The 17,184-nt window shown below is 36.6% G+C and overlaps 1 protein-coding gene across 1 annotated transcript; it reads left to right on the forward strand.

The window, feature by feature from the left end:
• The first annotated feature begins 9,541 nt into the window (after nucleotides 1–9,541).
• Nucleotides 9,542–15,492, forward strand: LOC111193400 (transmembrane immune signaling adaptor TYROBP). The gene is made up of 5 exons (XM_022674055.2): nucleotides 9,542–10,003; nucleotides 12,747–12,767; nucleotides 12,893–13,051; nucleotides 13,304–13,371; nucleotides 15,068–15,492. The coding sequence occupies exons 1-5, from the start codon at nucleotides 9,916–9,918 to the stop codon at nucleotides 15,122–15,124; spliced, it is 393 nt and encodes a 130-aa protein (XP_022529776.1). The 5' UTR covers nucleotides 9,542–9,915; the 3' UTR covers nucleotides 15,125–15,492.
• The last annotated feature ends 1,692 nt before the right edge of the window (nucleotides 15,493–17,184 follow it).

Below are 17,184 nucleotides of genomic sequence, written 5' to 3' on the forward strand. Positions count from 1 at the left end.
GTTAGCATAATGCTAATGTACATTTCCACTCACATACAGCTTGGTTAAAAAAAAAGAGAGAGCACTTAAAAATGATGAGTTTCTTTGATTTTACCAAATTGAAAACTTCTAAAATATGATCAAGAGGACAACGGATGATCACAAACCATCAAACCAAACTGAACTGCTCGAATTTTGCACCAGGAGTAAAGCAGCATAAAGTTATCCAAAAGCAGTGTGTAAGACTGGTGGAGGAGAACATGATGCCAAAATGCATAAAAATTGTAATTATTCCACCAAACTTTATGAATATTGACTTGTTTTCTTTGCATATTTTTTGTTATTTCAGCTATTTCTCATTTTCTGCAAATAAATGCTCTAAATGACAACATTTTTATTTGGAATTTGGGAGAAATGTTGTGTGTAGTTTATAGAATAAAACAACAATAGAGAAACTGATTCAAAAACTGATGTGGTCTCTTCATTTTTCCAGAGCTGTATGCTTCTCTGTATTGTGTTCTATGACATTTATTTTAACCAATAAGAGCCCAGACCCACTTTTGAACATTGGAAAATTGATTTAAATTCTGTAAGCAGATCTTTGATGTGTTTGTTCTTATGACTGTAAATATTTTAAAGTTAAAATCCTGATGTGACATAAATGACACAGCAATTTCATAACCTGTATTTTAACATTTTGTTCTAGAAATGGTCAGAACTAGTTCTGTAGAATGTTAAACTGTTAAACACAAATAAATGTTATTTTATTGTTTATTAATTGACTCATGTTTCCGCTTGTTTCTTTCTCTTATATATCAGAGCGTTACAGTATTACACAGCTTGTCATTCCTTACCATTGACAACCACACTATGAAGTAACTAAACAATTCCATATGTTTAGTTATAGTTTGGATGACTATTAATGTACAATGCAGAACATTTGAGTTTTTAAATAATGGAAAACCACTGGATTTAAGGTGTGTCCAAACTTTTGACTGATACTGTATAATCAAGTGATGGGGCAGGAGGGTGGGCTGATGATTTGATAGGGGCAGGAGGTTGGTGTGGAGTGTGGTTTGATGGGGCAGGGGTTGGATAGGATGATGTAAACATGTTTACATTATTTTATAAAAATGTGTGCTTTTTTTTGTAGAATTTTATTTCAAATTTTTGCCATTTTCTACATGGCCAATTACCCAACCCACTATCACTAGTAATGCCCAAGAGGGTGAAGACTAACACATGCTTCCTTTGATAAATTTGAAGTTTGCCGAGCAGCATCACAGCGCACTTGGAGTGAAGCTTAGCGACTCGGTTCTGATACATCAGCTCACAGACGCTCAGTGCTGTGGACATCACCCTAGGAGTGATGTGGGGAGAGAGCGCCATCTACCCACCCGGAGGGAGCAGGGCCAATTGTGCTCTCTCTGAGCGCCGGCAGCTTGATTGTAAAGCTGCATGAGCGGGGGTTCAAACCTGCAACCTCCTGCTCATAGTGGCAGCGCTTTAGACCACTGGACCACTCGGCACCCAAAAATGTGTCCTTTTTTTAGTTTAGCAGGCATCAGGTCTGATTTTAATTTGTGTATTTATTTTTCAGTGTACACTAGTATAAGTTTAATCACTCACATTAATAATCTGAGTCTTTAGCTTGTTTTTATACAACAAAAATAATGAAAATACCGTATTTTAAAGTAGGTATTTTGATTATTTCTTAGTTAGGCTGAACAGGATGTTTGTGTGCAGTTAAGCTTGTGTAAAAAAAGAACAGAAAGGTCGAGTGAGATACAGAGATTACAGAAATGATGGAAATGAGTGTTTATTTGCGTCAGTGTTATTTTCTGCTCAGGGTAGAGAGATAGACCTTATTGCATTGTGTCTTAATATCTTTAATTGTGTTGTTTTACAATTAAATTATGTTAAATGTATATATGTATAAAAAAGAAGAGAAAGAATGGACCTTTCAGTGAACCACGAAGCATCAATTTCTCCCTTTTGAGGAAAAATGTTATTTCTTTCTCTTTGTTTATCAGATTATTTTTATATTAGAAAATCTAAAATGTGCTTTACTTGAGGACACAAATAAAATAACTTACAATAGTACAAATAAATAAAAAATAATATGGAAAAGTGGTTGGAAGGGTTAATTACTTCTGATTTAGATGATAAGATTTATTACTGTGTTTGTTTTAGTAGAATCACTCAGTTCTCTGTATCACTGCCTGCATATAATGTGTCTAAACCTTTAGTCTCGTTGTTATCTCTGTGTGACAGGTGACCAGAGGAAGTAGCCTACAGGTTTCAGTTCTCACTAATCTCTTCCATCTGCACCTTCAGCGCAAACAACACAGAAACAGAAACATAATACATTTTTTTTCTACAGTTGCAAGAAAAAGTATGTGAACCCTCTGGAATTACTTGGATTTCTGCATAAATTGGTCATTAAATGTGTTCTGATCTTCATCTAAGTCACAACAAAAGAAAAACACAGTCTGCTTAAACCAGGGGTGTCCAAACTTTTTTTGTTGGGGGCCAGAAGGAGAAATATATTTGAAGTCACGGGCCACAGACTCTGTAATAAAACAAATAATGAAATATACCACTTTAAATAATACTTTTTTTCCTGATTACTTCATTTACACACCATTTTACTTGACTAACTATCTTTATCTTTGACAGTGTTGTGTAAACTAAGATTTTTCAAATTGATGTTTAATTTCATGATGTCTCTTAATATAAAACTCCTTAATTACGGCAACTTTTAGACTCTTTGGCCTGTTTTCTGCGCTAGAAATGCGCACTCTCTCCGCTTTTAGACTCTTTGGCCCGTTTTTCTGAGCTAGAACTGCGCACCCTCTCCACTTTTACACTCTTTGGCCCGTTTTTCTGACACCTAGCGTTCAAACTTTGAATCTTACATTATAAAAACCTGCTTAACAGCGGGCCAACTTTTATTCTATTTCTAAAATACACCCATGGCTTAAACTAATAAAAAATTATGTTTGCATGGTTTTATTGAACACAACATGTTAACATTCACAGTGAGGGGGAAAAGGGAAAAGTATGTGAACTCCTAGGCTAAAGAGTTTTTTAAGAGCTAATTGTAGGCAGGATGTGATGAGATTGGATGTGTTGCTTAAATCAGCCCTGCCCTATAAAATAAACACACACCAGTTTTGAGAAAGTTCAGCACTGTTGCTACTCTCCCTAGGTGTGTTCGTCCTGTAAAGATGACTGTAAGAGCACAGCCCAGAATGATCAATGAGGTGAAGAAGAATCCTAGAGTGTCAGCTGAAGACTGAATACAGAAATCTCTGGTACATGCTAACATTTTTGTTGACACATCTACAATACGGAAAACATTAAACAAGAATGGTGTTCATGGGAGGACCCCATGGAGGAGGAAGCCACAGCATCTCAATTGGGTTCAGGAGGTCAGGACTCTCCAGAAGGCTCAGTATTTTCTTCAGTTGAAGCCGTTCGGTTGTTGATTTACTTCTATGTTTTGGGTCGTTGTCCTGTTGCATCATCCATCCTCTGTTGAGCTTCAGCTGGCAGACAGATGGTCTTAAGTTTTCCCGCAAAATGTCTCGGTTTACTTGGGAATTTGTTGGGTAATGTCTGCAATTAACCACATTTGAATCATTGTGAAACAACAAACCTTGCGTACTATAAGGTTCAAGAGAAGCTGAGTATTATACTATAAATATCTTTACTCACTCAGAACAAACTTAATTGCCGTCTGTGTAAGTTCTTCTTTTAGAGGAGGTCGACTTTACTTTCACAACACTAAAAAGTTCTTCCTTCCTCCTTTTTTTTTCAGATGCAAGAAACTGAAACAAACCTAACTGTTCATTTAGTAACAGTTACGCTTCAGCATTTTACATACAAACAGCTCAAAGTCATACCTGGATAAAGCATGGGGATTTTGGAGGCCAGGGGAACACCTTTAACTGTGTGAACACCTTTTAGTGTGTGCACTATGGCCGGGTGCACGGTTCGGCTGAAAGAGGCTACGGCCATCAGGGGAATGCCACTGACCTCCAGTACCACAAGCCTTTACGTTTCAGAGATACTCCAACCCAGTCATCTGTCTGTAATAATCTCGCTTTTCTCTAAGTGCTTCAGGACTTCATGTCTGACATACATAACACTACCGGTCAAAATTTTAGAAACACCCCCATTTTTTTCTGTTTATTTTTCGATTTAAAGGGAAACTAAACCTCCTGTTTATTGCTGGCTTCACCTTCAGCTTAAATTTAAGAAATGCTAAAAAAAAAGATAGGGGTAGTTTGGGAGGGGCACTGAGTGATGTATGGGTTTAGAGGTGGGAGAGCAGGAGGGAGAGCTGATTGGCTGAGCTGCAGAAGCAGCAGTGTTTTTTTCAGTAACGAGTAATCTAATTAATTACTCTGACTGTAACTGTAACGCCGTTACCATTTCCGACACCCCGTTACTGCACGTTACTTTAGCCGCTCAATAAACTTTTTTTTTTAACCTCGCGCATACAGACAAAGGCACAAGTGTGCGTGTGATTCACAAGGGACGGAAGGATGGATTGATGGTGGGGTGGTCGCTCTAACCCTATAAAAAAGGAGTAGTTGGAGGGTTTAGGAAGTCGTTTGCCCTGGTTAACCCCTCCTCTTTCCATTTCCATTTCCATTTCCATTTATGGTATTTAGCATACGCCCTTATCCAGAGCGACTTACAACAGTGCTTCGATGTTTCTTCAAATATCCAAAGCTAGTTTGTAGACTAGGATCAAGAGATACACAAAGCTTGATCGTGTTTAGAACCCTAGGAACCTTTTTTTTTTTTTTTTTTTTGATTAGTCTAGGAACTCTTTGAAAAGATGTGTCTTCAGTTTCCGGTGAACTTGAGCTTCTGGCCGCTGTGCCTGTAGGTTTACATGGTTTGGTGTGGTGAAAAGAGGCACAATTGTGACGATTTGCGTGCTCTAATCAATTCAGTGATTGCCGTGGACAGGCCAAGTTCTGATTTAAGCACGTTAAGCTCTCTTTAGCTGCTTCGGTTTCTCTTTTCCTCCTTGGTGAAGCTGTTTGATTCAGCTGTTAAACTGTTATATTAATACAATTTTAACGGTCATTAGATTGTTGTTTTTTGTCCATTCTTTTGTTTTGTTTATATTATATATACATTTTTCCTTTGAGTGTGGCTTGGTTTGTTAAATTTCATCCCCAGACGCGTTTTTCCGTTTTTTTTTTTTCGTTTTTTTTCAGCATAACGTTTTTAAGTTTTTGTATTTTCTTTGGTTGTGTGGAGAATTTTCTTTTTTTTTAATTCGTTAGATTATATTTTTGTCAACATTTTGGGTTTATTTTCGTTTGTTATTTTTCTAATAATAATGGTAATTACATAAATGATTTTCTTTTGTTATTTTTTTTTTTTTACGGGCGAATAAAAAAAGTAACTCCATAGTTACTTTTACTGGTAAATAGTTACTTTTATAGTGGAGTAACTCCGTTAGTAACTTAGTTACTTTTTTGGAGAAGTAACGAGTAACTATAACTAATTACTTTTTCAAAGTAACGTGCCCAACACTGGACGTCAGCATTGATTGTCTGATCTGCATATTGGCACTGCAGAGACGTAAAAATTACCACAATAAAAGCGTTTTTTAAAGTTTAGGAAATGTAAAAAAAATGTTAATAAAAATATAGCAGGACTGGTATGTTTTATTCTTAAAAAAAAACACATTTCAGCTATTAATCAATAAAAATTATGGTTCAAGGTTTGGTGGCTCTTTAAGCTCCTCAGGTCCAGTGAATAATCTGAAATATAATATGGTACAAATCCAGTGATAAAAAAAACAATTAGCAGTAAACAACTAGGGCTTTTAAGAAAAATGAATTAAAACTCAAAAAAATAAATGAATGGAGTATGAAATAAAAAAAGAAATAAAAAAGCTGTAAAACTAACTAATACTGCTTTTATATTTGCTATTATTAAAAGAAAATTATTCTTTTTTTAGTAAAACAAGTCATCGATTAACAAACTACAGGAAATGGTCTGTAGAAATGGAAACGCTCTACTGCAGCATTTGCACTTTTACACACAGTCAGACTTTCATCATAATAACTATAAAAAGACACAGAAACACAGAGAACTCTGTAACTATTAAAAGTAGAATCCTTTTCTTTAGATATTTTCTCACACCTCCAGTATATGTGTATAAAAACATAAAAAAAGGTTCTTATCTGAGAAGCATGTTTTTTTCTGTGCTGCTTCTGTGGCTAAAATATCTTTCTTTATCTGCAGATGTGTGTGAGTGTGTTTGTGTGTGTGTGTGTGTGTGTGTGTGAGTGTTGAGGGACTTTTCTGAAGAAACAGCAAAACACAACGACAGCTTCACTTAAACAGATGCTCCTGTTGATATGATGAGACGAGATGAGCATTCTGTGAGACAAATAATGAGTAACAAATATATAATATTTAATATATAATATAATAACATACAAAAAAAAAATTAGAAGTTAATCAGTAAATCCATGTAAAACAAGGGCCTGTATGAGAACGTTTCTCCAGCGTAAGATAAGTTAAGTTCCATTTTAAATTATGATTGTGCTTTTACTCAATTAAATCGTAAAGACAAATAATTTAAAGTTTATTCTTCTAATTTTAAAGTTTCAACTTCACTGAATAAAGCAAAAATAATGACTTGATTTAGTTAAGTTAAATTGAATTAAAATGTTCAAACAATTAATTGATTTCCTCAACTGGTTATCTAAAGTATCGTGGATTAAAGAATTGAGTTTTAGGTAAAATATCACAAGAACAATGTCAGCATATAAAAATGTTGCATGTTTGCTACTCAGAACCAACTATGCTTGTATCAAAATTATTTTTTTTTTCTGCAGTTTGAAGCCTTTAATATATAGCTCTGGAAAAAAGACACTTAAAATGATGATTTTCTTTGATTTTACCAAATTGAAAACCTCTGGAATATAATCAAGAGGAAGATGGATGATCACAAACCATCAAACCACCAAACTGAACTGCTTGAATTTCTGCACCAGGAGTAAAGCAGCATAAAGTTATCCAAAAGCAGTGTGTAAGACTGGTGGAGGAGAACATGCCAAGTGATTAAAAACCAGGGTTATTTCACCAAATATTGATTTCTGAACTCTTAAAACTTTATGAATATGAACTTGTTTTCTTTGCATTATTTGAGGTCTGAAAGCTCTGCATCTTTTTTGTTATTTCAGCCATTTCTCATTTTCTGCAAATAAATGCTCTAAATATAATATTTTTATTTGGAATTTGGGAAAATGTTGTCTGTAGTTTATAGAATAAAACAACAATGTTCATTTATATATAAATTCATATAAATAGCAAAATCAGAGAAACTGATTCAGAAACTGATGTGGTCTCTTCCAGAGCTGTATATCAATGATTCAAAATACACAAAAGAAAGTAAAATCTTAAGTTTGTTAAGTTTGAGGATCAAAAAGCCACTGGAGGTTCTACATTGGCCCCAGCTAAAATCGAATTGGCCCCTAAAGTGCCACTGTCCTGTCACTCATTCTGTCTATATACAATACAATTGGAAAGGAGTTTTTATTGGAGTCAATTTTGCGGCTTTACACAAAAAAAAAAATCAAATTTTTTAAATTGTAGATTATATACTTATACTATATATTTGGAGGAAAAGAATAACAGAAGCAACCAGGAGATTCCAGACACCAAAAATCACAATTCAACATTCACAGAAAATCCACAGAAACATGAGCCCCAGGTGGGCCAGCAGTCTAAAGCACTGCCACTATGATCAGGAGATCCCTGATTCGAATCCCGGTCATGCAGCTTGCCATCAGCTGCCAGCCTTGCCAATTCTGTGGGTAGATGTGGGTAGATGGCGCTCTTTCCCCTCATTATCCAAAGGGTGATGTCGATCAGCACGAGGCGTCTGTGAGCTGATGTATCGGAACCGAGTCGCTGTTCTTTCCTCTGTGCTACGTTAGCGCGGCAACGCTGCATCAGCAGCAGCTCAAAAAGAGGCGGAGTCTGACTTTACATGTATCGGGGGAGGCTTCTGCTAGGCGTCACCCTGCTTAAAATATTTTAAAAATGTGAGAAAGTGTTTTGGATTCGCAACATACACTTTCCCTTTTGATTTTTAAAGGTTTTTATTGCTGATTTTATTTTTTTGTCAAACATTTAGCACAAAATCAACTCCATTCTCATGTTTGATTGTTATGAAATCATTTTTGCCCCCTCTACGAATATTATGGCCCCTTGATGGTCCCTTACCCAAAAAAAATCCTAGACCCATCACTGCTAAAATACAGGTTTGAGTGCTGATCTTCTGCGTGAACTTCAGATGCAGGTATGGATGTATTGATTTCCACTAACAGCTCACCTGATTTATGCTTATAGGACTAGTTTTTAATGGTTCCTGTTAATAAATAGTAATAACCCTGGTCAGAAGGTACAGAGGTGAAGGTCATGCTGTTATAGAGTTGTTATAGAGCTGTTATAAAGTGCTGGTGACTCATTTGTAGATGTGTCCCAGTTCGGCTGCGCTCGGTTTCTCAGATAAAACCACAGCGCACTGCCAGTATCTGCCGGACACGACTGCCGAGCCGAAGCTCAGAACCACAGAGCTGCTTTCAGCTAACCACAGTCCAGAGGCTTCAGCAGAGTCAGCTGATCTCCACTGATCTCTGGATGGAAATCACCTTATCTGTAAAGAACATTAAACAGCTCCTGCACATGGACATAACAGCACGTTTTACTGTGATCTCAAGTCTCAATCAAGTCAAGTCCAGAGTCTTGACACGCAAGTCTTGAGTCCTGACACTCAAGTCTCAATTAAGTTAAGTCCCCAGTCTTGACACTCAAGTCTGGAGTCTTCACACTTAAGTCTCGAACAAGTCAAGTCCTGTGTCTTGACACTCAAGTCTTGAAACTCAAGTCTCAAGTCTTGAAACTCAAGTCTCAAGTCTTAAAACTCAAGTCTCAAACAAGTCAAGTCCTGAGTCTTGACACTCAAGTCTCGAGTCATGACACTCAAGTCTCAATCAAGTCAAGTCCAGAGTCTTGACACTCAAGTCTTGACACTCAAGTCTCAAACAAGTCAAGCCTTGAGTCCTGACACTCAAGTCTCAATTAAGTTAAGTCCCCAGTCTTGACACTCAAGTCTGGAGTCTTCACACTTAAGTCTCGAACAAGTCAAGTCCTGTGTCTTGACACTCAAGTTTCGAGTCTTGACACTCAAGTCTCGAGTCTTGACACTCAGGCCTCGAGTCCTCACACTAAAGTCTCAAACAAGTCAAATCCAGAGTCTTGACACTCAAGTCTCGAGTCTTGACACTCAAGTCTTGAACAAGTCAAGTCTTGAGTCCTGACACTTATGTCTCTATTAAGTCAAGTCCCCAGTCTTGACACTCAAGTCTCGAGTCTTGACACTCAAGTCTAAAAGGAGTTAAAAGAAGATTTATTATATAAATCTGATATGTTTATATATTTGTATATATTAGGCAGTTGCTTTTGGAGGAGGTACTTCAGGTGGAACGCCTTCTGTTGTTTTTCCATTCCATTTCCATTCTAAACTCTTTTTTAAATTATTTTTATTATTTTTATTTTACCAGTTTAGGAGATATTAAAACTTAGATGCTTTTGGGAAAACCCATTCTAAAATGACTCCTATCAGCACTGCTGTTAGTTAGAGGTGACCATTTGTGTAGTGGGTGTGCGTGTCTCTGAGAGTGTGTGAAAGAGTGTGTATAAAACTAACCACATCACAGGGCCTGTAGAGAAGAACCTCAAAGCTCCTCCTAGTTCCTCCACTGACCGTCAGACAGCAGCACATTCTCACCACACACAGCATCGCTCAGCACACTGTCCATCCTCATGCTCTGGCTGAAGCGGCGGCGGTGCCTGGATTGAAGATTCTTGTGAAAATAAAACACACTTATGGTTTTGCAGAGAGCGCACTGTGCTCTTGGTCACCCTGTGAACACCATGAGTCCGACCCTGTGCTTCATCACTCTCGGATTATTGGGTGAGTTGTTGATGTTGTCATGCCCTCATTTCCTCTGCTGTAACTCTATCAGATGTGTAGATAATAATAGTAGTAGTTTTTTAATTTTACATTTTTAACCCTTGTGTGGTGTTCATATTTTTGTTAACTCGTTTACTTTGTTACTTGTATTTAATTCAGCAAAATGAAGCAATTCTACATTAAAATGCTTTACACATGCTTGCTCCACCTAAATTGCAAGCAATATAAACAGCTTACATGGTTAATATTTGCCCTTTACGTTTCTTATGTTACATTTCTTTTAAAAAGTGCTACTCTTTTTTTTATTAGTTTTTAAATAAAATGTAAAAGAAAATGAATTTAACTCAAGATATGAGTAGAAAATTTGTTTAGTTTCAAATTTACAAATGAAGCAATGTTTATTAGCCCTTGGCCAAACATACTGTATGTAATATAAATGGTTGGGGGGGGGGGGGGGGGGGGGTGTACAGTGTGTGTTTATCGAAAATGTGTTTTGATATATGTTTTTCACAAAAAATGAGCCAATGCCAATGAGTTTGAGTTAGAAAAAATATTTTTTTAGTATCATTTGATGAAAAATGAAAACGGGTCCCACAGACCTGAACACCACACAAGGGTTAAAAGTGCTTTTATGTTATGTAACATCCCATAGTATTTCTGGTCTGTGTTTCCCCTTCTGTTTAGGTTGTTGGACAATGATAGTGATAAATAGCACAAAATCACTTTCATTTTTCTAATACTGATACTGAAACCATGCAGAACTTCTCATAGAGGGGCTACAGCTGCCAAGCAGGAGGAAACACACACCCACGAAACTGACCCATACAACAGTTTTAGGAGTTTTAAGAGTTTAGAAATCAATATTTGGTGGAATAATCCTGGTCTTTAATCACAGTTTTCATGCATCTTGGCATCATGTTCTCCTCCACCAGTCTTACACACTGCTTTTAGATATCTGTATGCCTTTATTTAGTAGTAAATGTTATTTAAAATGCAACTGTGAGGCGACCTATACAGCTGTGGAAAAAATAAGAGACCACTTAAAAATTATGAGTTTCTTTGATTTGACCAATTAAAAAAAAAAAACTCTGGAATATAATCAAGAGGAAGATGGATGATCACATACCATCAAACCAAGCTGTACTGCTTGATTTTTTTTATATTTTGCACCAGGAGTGGCATTAAGTTATCCAAAAGCAGTGTGTAAGACTGGTGGAGAAGAACATGATTCCAAGCTGCATGAAAACTGTAATTAAAAACCAGGGTTATTCCACCAAATATTGATTTATAAACTCTTAAAACTTCACGAATATGTTTTCTTTTTTTGCATTATATACAATATTTTTATTTAGAATTTGGGAGAACTGTTGTCTGTAGTTTCTAGAATAAAACAACAAAGTTCGTTTTACTCAATCATAAACCTATAAATAGCTAACTCTAAGTTATGATATATAAAGTATGGGGAGTATGTCTTTGCTATCATAACGATGAGAAAAGTAAACCTTCTGTGGCTCGAACTGCGCAAAAAGGCATTTACCAATTCTCTTAATTAATCATGGGTATGTTTTGGCTTCAATATAACACCCTATTATGTTAAAAATAGAATCAAAACATGTTTTTAATTTTCACAAAAACATGATAGCATTTTTATAGCCAAAAGTAGTGGTAGTTACCTTTGTGTTATCCCCTTCAGTCGGATGTTCGTGCATGCCTTAATTTGTGACTGTCCATATGTTAGTCATTTTCTGTATTAACCCCTTAGTTTATAGTCATGTGACCGTGTAGCTTAACTGTACTGTTTTGGTTAACACCTTAGTTTATATTAATAGGGCCCTAGTGTAACCCTTTAGTGTACTGAAGTGTACATGTGTGTTAACCCCTTATCTTACTGTCGTGCGATTGTGTGTTAACCCCTTATGTTATTGTAATGTTCTTGTGTGTTAACACCTTTTATTATTGTAGTGTTCCTGTGTGTTAACCCCTTAACTTATTGCAGTGTTATTGTGTGTTCTTGTGTGTTAACCTCTTAACTTATTTGAGTGTTCTTGTGTGTTAACCCCTTATATTGTTGCAGTGTTCTTGTGTGTTAACCCCTTATATTGTTGCAGTATTCTTGTGTGTTAACCCCTTACCTCTTTTTTTTTGGCACGTGTGTGTTAACCCCTTATCTTATTGTAGTGTTCTTGGTTTTTAACCCATAGCTTATTGTAGTGTTTTGTGTGTTAACCCCTTATATTAGTTTAGTATTCTTGTGTGTTAACCCATTATATTATTGTCGTATTTTTGTTTGTTAACACCCTGTCTTATTGTAGTGTTCTTGGTTTTTAACCCTTAACTTATTGTAGTGTTCTTGTGTGTTAACCCCTTATATTATTACCCTATTCTTGTGTGTTAATCCCTTATATTATTGTCCTATTCTTGTGTATTAACCCTTTATGTTATTGTCATATTGTTGTTCTTTAACCCCTTATATTATTGTAGTGTTTATGTGTGTTAACACCTTATTTTATTACCCAGTTCTTGTGTGTTAACCCCTTATATTATTGTCCTATTCTTGTGTGTTAACCCTTTATATTATTGTCATATTGTTCTTTTACCCCCTTATAATATTGTAGTGTTTTTGTGTGTTAACTCCTTATATTATTGTCGTGCACTTGTGTGAAGGCACGTCCAAACTGTTGACTGGTTCTGTATGTATTTTATTAACATTTTAATTTCTAATCTTTTTATTTTATTTTATCAGGTTCTGCAGCAGCAACTGGAGGTGACTATCTATTTCTTAGTTAAAAAAATAATCAAACATTGGGTTAAATTTATAGTTTATTACAAATCTAATTGAATATTTATTTTAAAAAAATCTTTCTTTTACTAGTGTTTTCTCTGTTTCAGACTGCGGCTCATGCTACCAGATCAACATGGGGCTCGTGATCGGCATCGTTACCTGTGATATAATAGTCACACTTTTAATCGCTGTCGCAGTTTACTGCTTTGCAACACGGCAAAAAAAGAAGAGCAGATTACACACACGCGCCAACTCCTGTGATCCAGGTATTTCATTTATTTAGCTGTTTGTTTGCAATTTTATAGTTTTACCTAATTCAATTTCATTTTATTCTTATAAGTCAATACATTTAATCTGTAAAAGCTCAGCTGCACTGACAACCAAGATTTCCAAAAGAAAATAAAGGTTTATTGATTGACTGTTTATTTTTTGTGTGTGAGAAAAAGAGACAAAACTAGATGTGGAAGAAGTTGAAAGATGTCATGTTGTTAATATCATTAATATTTTGATGTTTTTAGGCAAAGGGAAATTCCGCCAGTCCTCAACTAAGCCGAAGGAGGTTGAAATTACAGAATCACCGTATCAGGTAAATTACAGCTGCTTACAAAATTTGAACACATATATTTTAGTAATTAATGTTATAGTGTCATAACACTACCATTAGCCGGGCCCGTTGCAACAGGGCAAGCAAACCAATCAATCGTCTGGGGCTCAAAGACAAAACCACTGGTTATGAATTGAATGCAACGACAAACTGCGTGAGCGCCCCTTTAAATTAAATTCTGTGACAGTTAAAGCAGGAAACAAATACTGTTATACTGGACATATTAGGCCTGTGTGAAGAAGTGGTGTAATTTAGCAGCAGGTAGGCTAGCAACACAATTGTCACGTATGGAGATAGATAGATAGATAGATAGATAGATAGATAGATAGATAGATAGATAGATAGATAGATAGATAGATAGATAGATAGATAGATAGATAGATAGATAGATAACCAAAGTTATGCAGAATACAAAACTGAAGAAGACTAAACTCGAAAACAGGAATCTAACAAACAGCATGAGACCCAACAAACCTGACAAGACCACAGACAGCAAACAAAAGACTAGACAACGACGACTTAAAACAAAGGGGCTTATATACAGGAGGAGGGAACAGGAAACTGGAAACACCTGAGGACCAATCAAGAGGGGGCGGGGTTACAAATCACTGATGACAGGGTGGGGCTAGGGCGGAGACAGGACCAAAACACCACAATAGCACATGGCTGGGAAACACATGACAGGTAAACAGAGGGGAGGAGCACAAGGGACCAAATGAGGGAAAAACACAAGACAAACATGGGCTAAACTGTGACACACAATATATGAATAATGTTTCTGTTAGCTAACAGCTACCTGCCTGACTGTAAATGCTAGTAACGTACTAGAACAGTTAGTGCAGCCTTTTTTCTGTTCCCAATTTACTTGGGGCACTTGGTAGCTTTGTCTGGATGACAGCTGTCATCAACTAGCCAGCAAGAATACTTCATTGAAGCCTCTAAAAACAGATACAAAAATTTAAACACAAACACACTCCTGCTAAAAACAGTATAACCAAGCTGTCGACTTGTTGCCGTATTTTTAAAATATTCTGTGGGCTGACAAGTCAAAAATGGAACTTTTAGAAAGTGTTTGTCTCCTTACATCTGGCATAAAACTAAAACATCATTTTAGAAAAAGAAAATTATACCAAAACTTAAACATGGTGGTGGTAGTGTGATGGTCTGGGGCTGCTGTTTCAGGACCTGGACAACTTGCTAAAATTGATGGAACCATGAATTCTGCTCTCTACAAGAAAATCCTGATGCAGAAAGTTTAGTTAGTGATTAGTTAGTGATCTTAAGCTTAGGCGTACTTGGGTTCTGCAGCAGGACAATGACCCAAAGCACACCAGCAAGTCCAACTCTGTTCATACTGAAAAACCCTCAAATGGTTAGATTGGTTTTATGATAGATTTTTCTTTTAATAAATACAATTATAATTAAAAAATATTTTTTATATTTATATTTACCCAGGTTAAATTTGTCTGATATTAAAATGTGTTTGTAAAATCTAAAAAAAAATTAAGTATGACAAAAAAAAGAAAAGAAATCTGTAGGGGCAAATACATGTTTATGGCACTGTATTTGTGTGTGTGTGTGTGTGTGTGTGTGTGTGTGTGTGTGTGTGTGTATAAAGTGCATACAAAATGAAATAACTAATCTCTTTCATTATGTGTGTGTGTGCACGCTGCAACAGGAGCTATACGGGGTACAGTCGGACGTATACAATGATCTTCGACAGTACAGGAAATAAGACGTGTGATGGTGAAAGGGTGTGAAATGCAAGCTGAGAAGACGTTCATGTTTGTTGATCCTTTGATTTACCCCCGGTATTGTATTTGTGTATTGGTTCCAAAGTATGTCACTTTAAATCTTTAAAAAAAAAGAACTATAATGCACAAGTATTATAATGCAATGATATGCTATAACTAGATCTACTGTAATAGCGGTGGACTGTTAAAAACACATAAAATATAGATTTTATCTGTTATTTTAACATTTTTCAGTATGATAATACTGTTATTTAATGAATAGTTAGGCAGGTTCTCTGTAAATGATCTTTGTTTTGATTCTGTATTACACTATACACATTATGTATTATATGTTATGTAATTATTGCACATTAAAAGATTGTAGACAAGTTATAAATACAGAATGTCTGTTATGTCTGTTATGTTTGTATAATTATTATAAATATATATATATATATACAGGGGTTGGACAATGAAACTGAAACTGAAAATGTATTGTGGTGACGGACAGTTCTGGTGTAAACAGGAGAGTTGAGGTGCACATTGAATTCTGCCGTGATTTGATCAGCCGTGGTTTTATGTTTTTTTGGATACAACCCTGGTTAGCACCCGAACATCCCTTTCACATAGCTGCCTCTTACAGCGTCCACAGTTAATCCTGTTGGATGTGGTTGGTCCTTCTTGATGGTATGCTGACATTACCCTGGATACCGTGGCTCTTGATGCATCACAAAGACCTGCTGTCTTGGTCACAGATGCTCCAGCAAGACGTGCATCAACAATTTGTCCTCTTTTGAACTCTGGTATGTCACCCATAATGTTGTGTGCATTGCAATATAACTCTAATGAACTTCCTGTGCAACCTAGATAACTCTTACTCTTTCTTTCCCGACATCGCCCTGATGAGGGCCAGGTTCTTTATAACATTTTCGAGGGTCTTTGCAGTGACTGCACTTAGGGATATTTAAGTTCTTGAATTTTTTTGGATTGACTGACCTTCATTTCATAAAAAAGTCATTTTTTTTGTCTTTACTTAGTTGAGTAGTTCTTGCTTCTCATAATATGGATTAGAACATTACTCAAATAGAGCTATTCACTGTATACCTGTAACTCTACCTCTTCACTACTTTATGAATTTTATAATTTATAAAATAGATCAAATATTTGTACAGAATACTTCTAATAAAAAAATTGGTAAAAAAAAAAAAAAAAGGCAGGAGCACATCTTGTCTTGTCTGACTGAGTGACAGAGTGAACACAGCATCATAACTCATGGAAAATGTATTTTAGAACGTGTCTATAATAAGACTGGGACTGTTCTTGAGTCAGTGGATCGTGACTAGTATGTGAGGAAACATTGTGGTTTTAGACTTTTATTCTGGGCCTTCTTCTTTCTGTGACACTGAGTAAATGGATGCTTGGCTATTATTATCAGCGCTGAATTCCCCACAAAGCCCCTGGTGGATCTGAAGCCCCTGGTGGATCTGAAGCTACTGGTAGATCTGAATCCCTTGGTGGATCTGAAGCTACTGGTGGATCTGAAGCTACTGGTGTATTTGAAGCCCCTGGTGGATCAGAAGCTACTGGTGGATCTGAAGCCCCTGGTGGATCTGAAGCTACTGGTGGATCAGAAGCTACTGGTGGATCTGAAGCCCCTGGTGGATCTGAAGCCCCTGGTGGATCTGAAGCTACTGGTGGATCTGAAGCCCCTGGTGGATCTGAAGCCCCTGGTGAATTTGAAGCTACTGGTGGATCTGAATCCCCTGGTGGGTCTGAAGCCCCTGGTGGATCTGAAGCCCCTGGTGGATCTGAAGCTACTGGTGGATCTGAAGCTACTGGTGGATTTGAAGTCCCTGGTGGATCTGAAGCCACTGGTGGATCTGAAGCTACTGGTGGATCTGAAGCTACTGGTGGATTTGAAGTCCCTGGTGGATCTGAAGCCACTGTTGGATCTGAAGCCCCTAGTGGATCTGAAGCCCCTGGTGGATCTGAAGCTACTGGTGGATCTGAATCCCCTGGTGAATTTGAAGCTACTGGTGGATCTGAATCCCCTGGTGGGTCT

This window comes from Astyanax mexicanus, chromosome 6, assembly GCF_023375975.1.
Source record: "Astyanax mexicanus isolate ESR-SI-001 chromosome 6, AstMex3_surface, whole genome shotgun sequence".
In the NCBI taxonomy this organism is placed as follows: Eukaryota; Metazoa; Chordata; class Actinopteri; order Characiformes; family Acestrorhamphidae; genus Astyanax; species Astyanax mexicanus.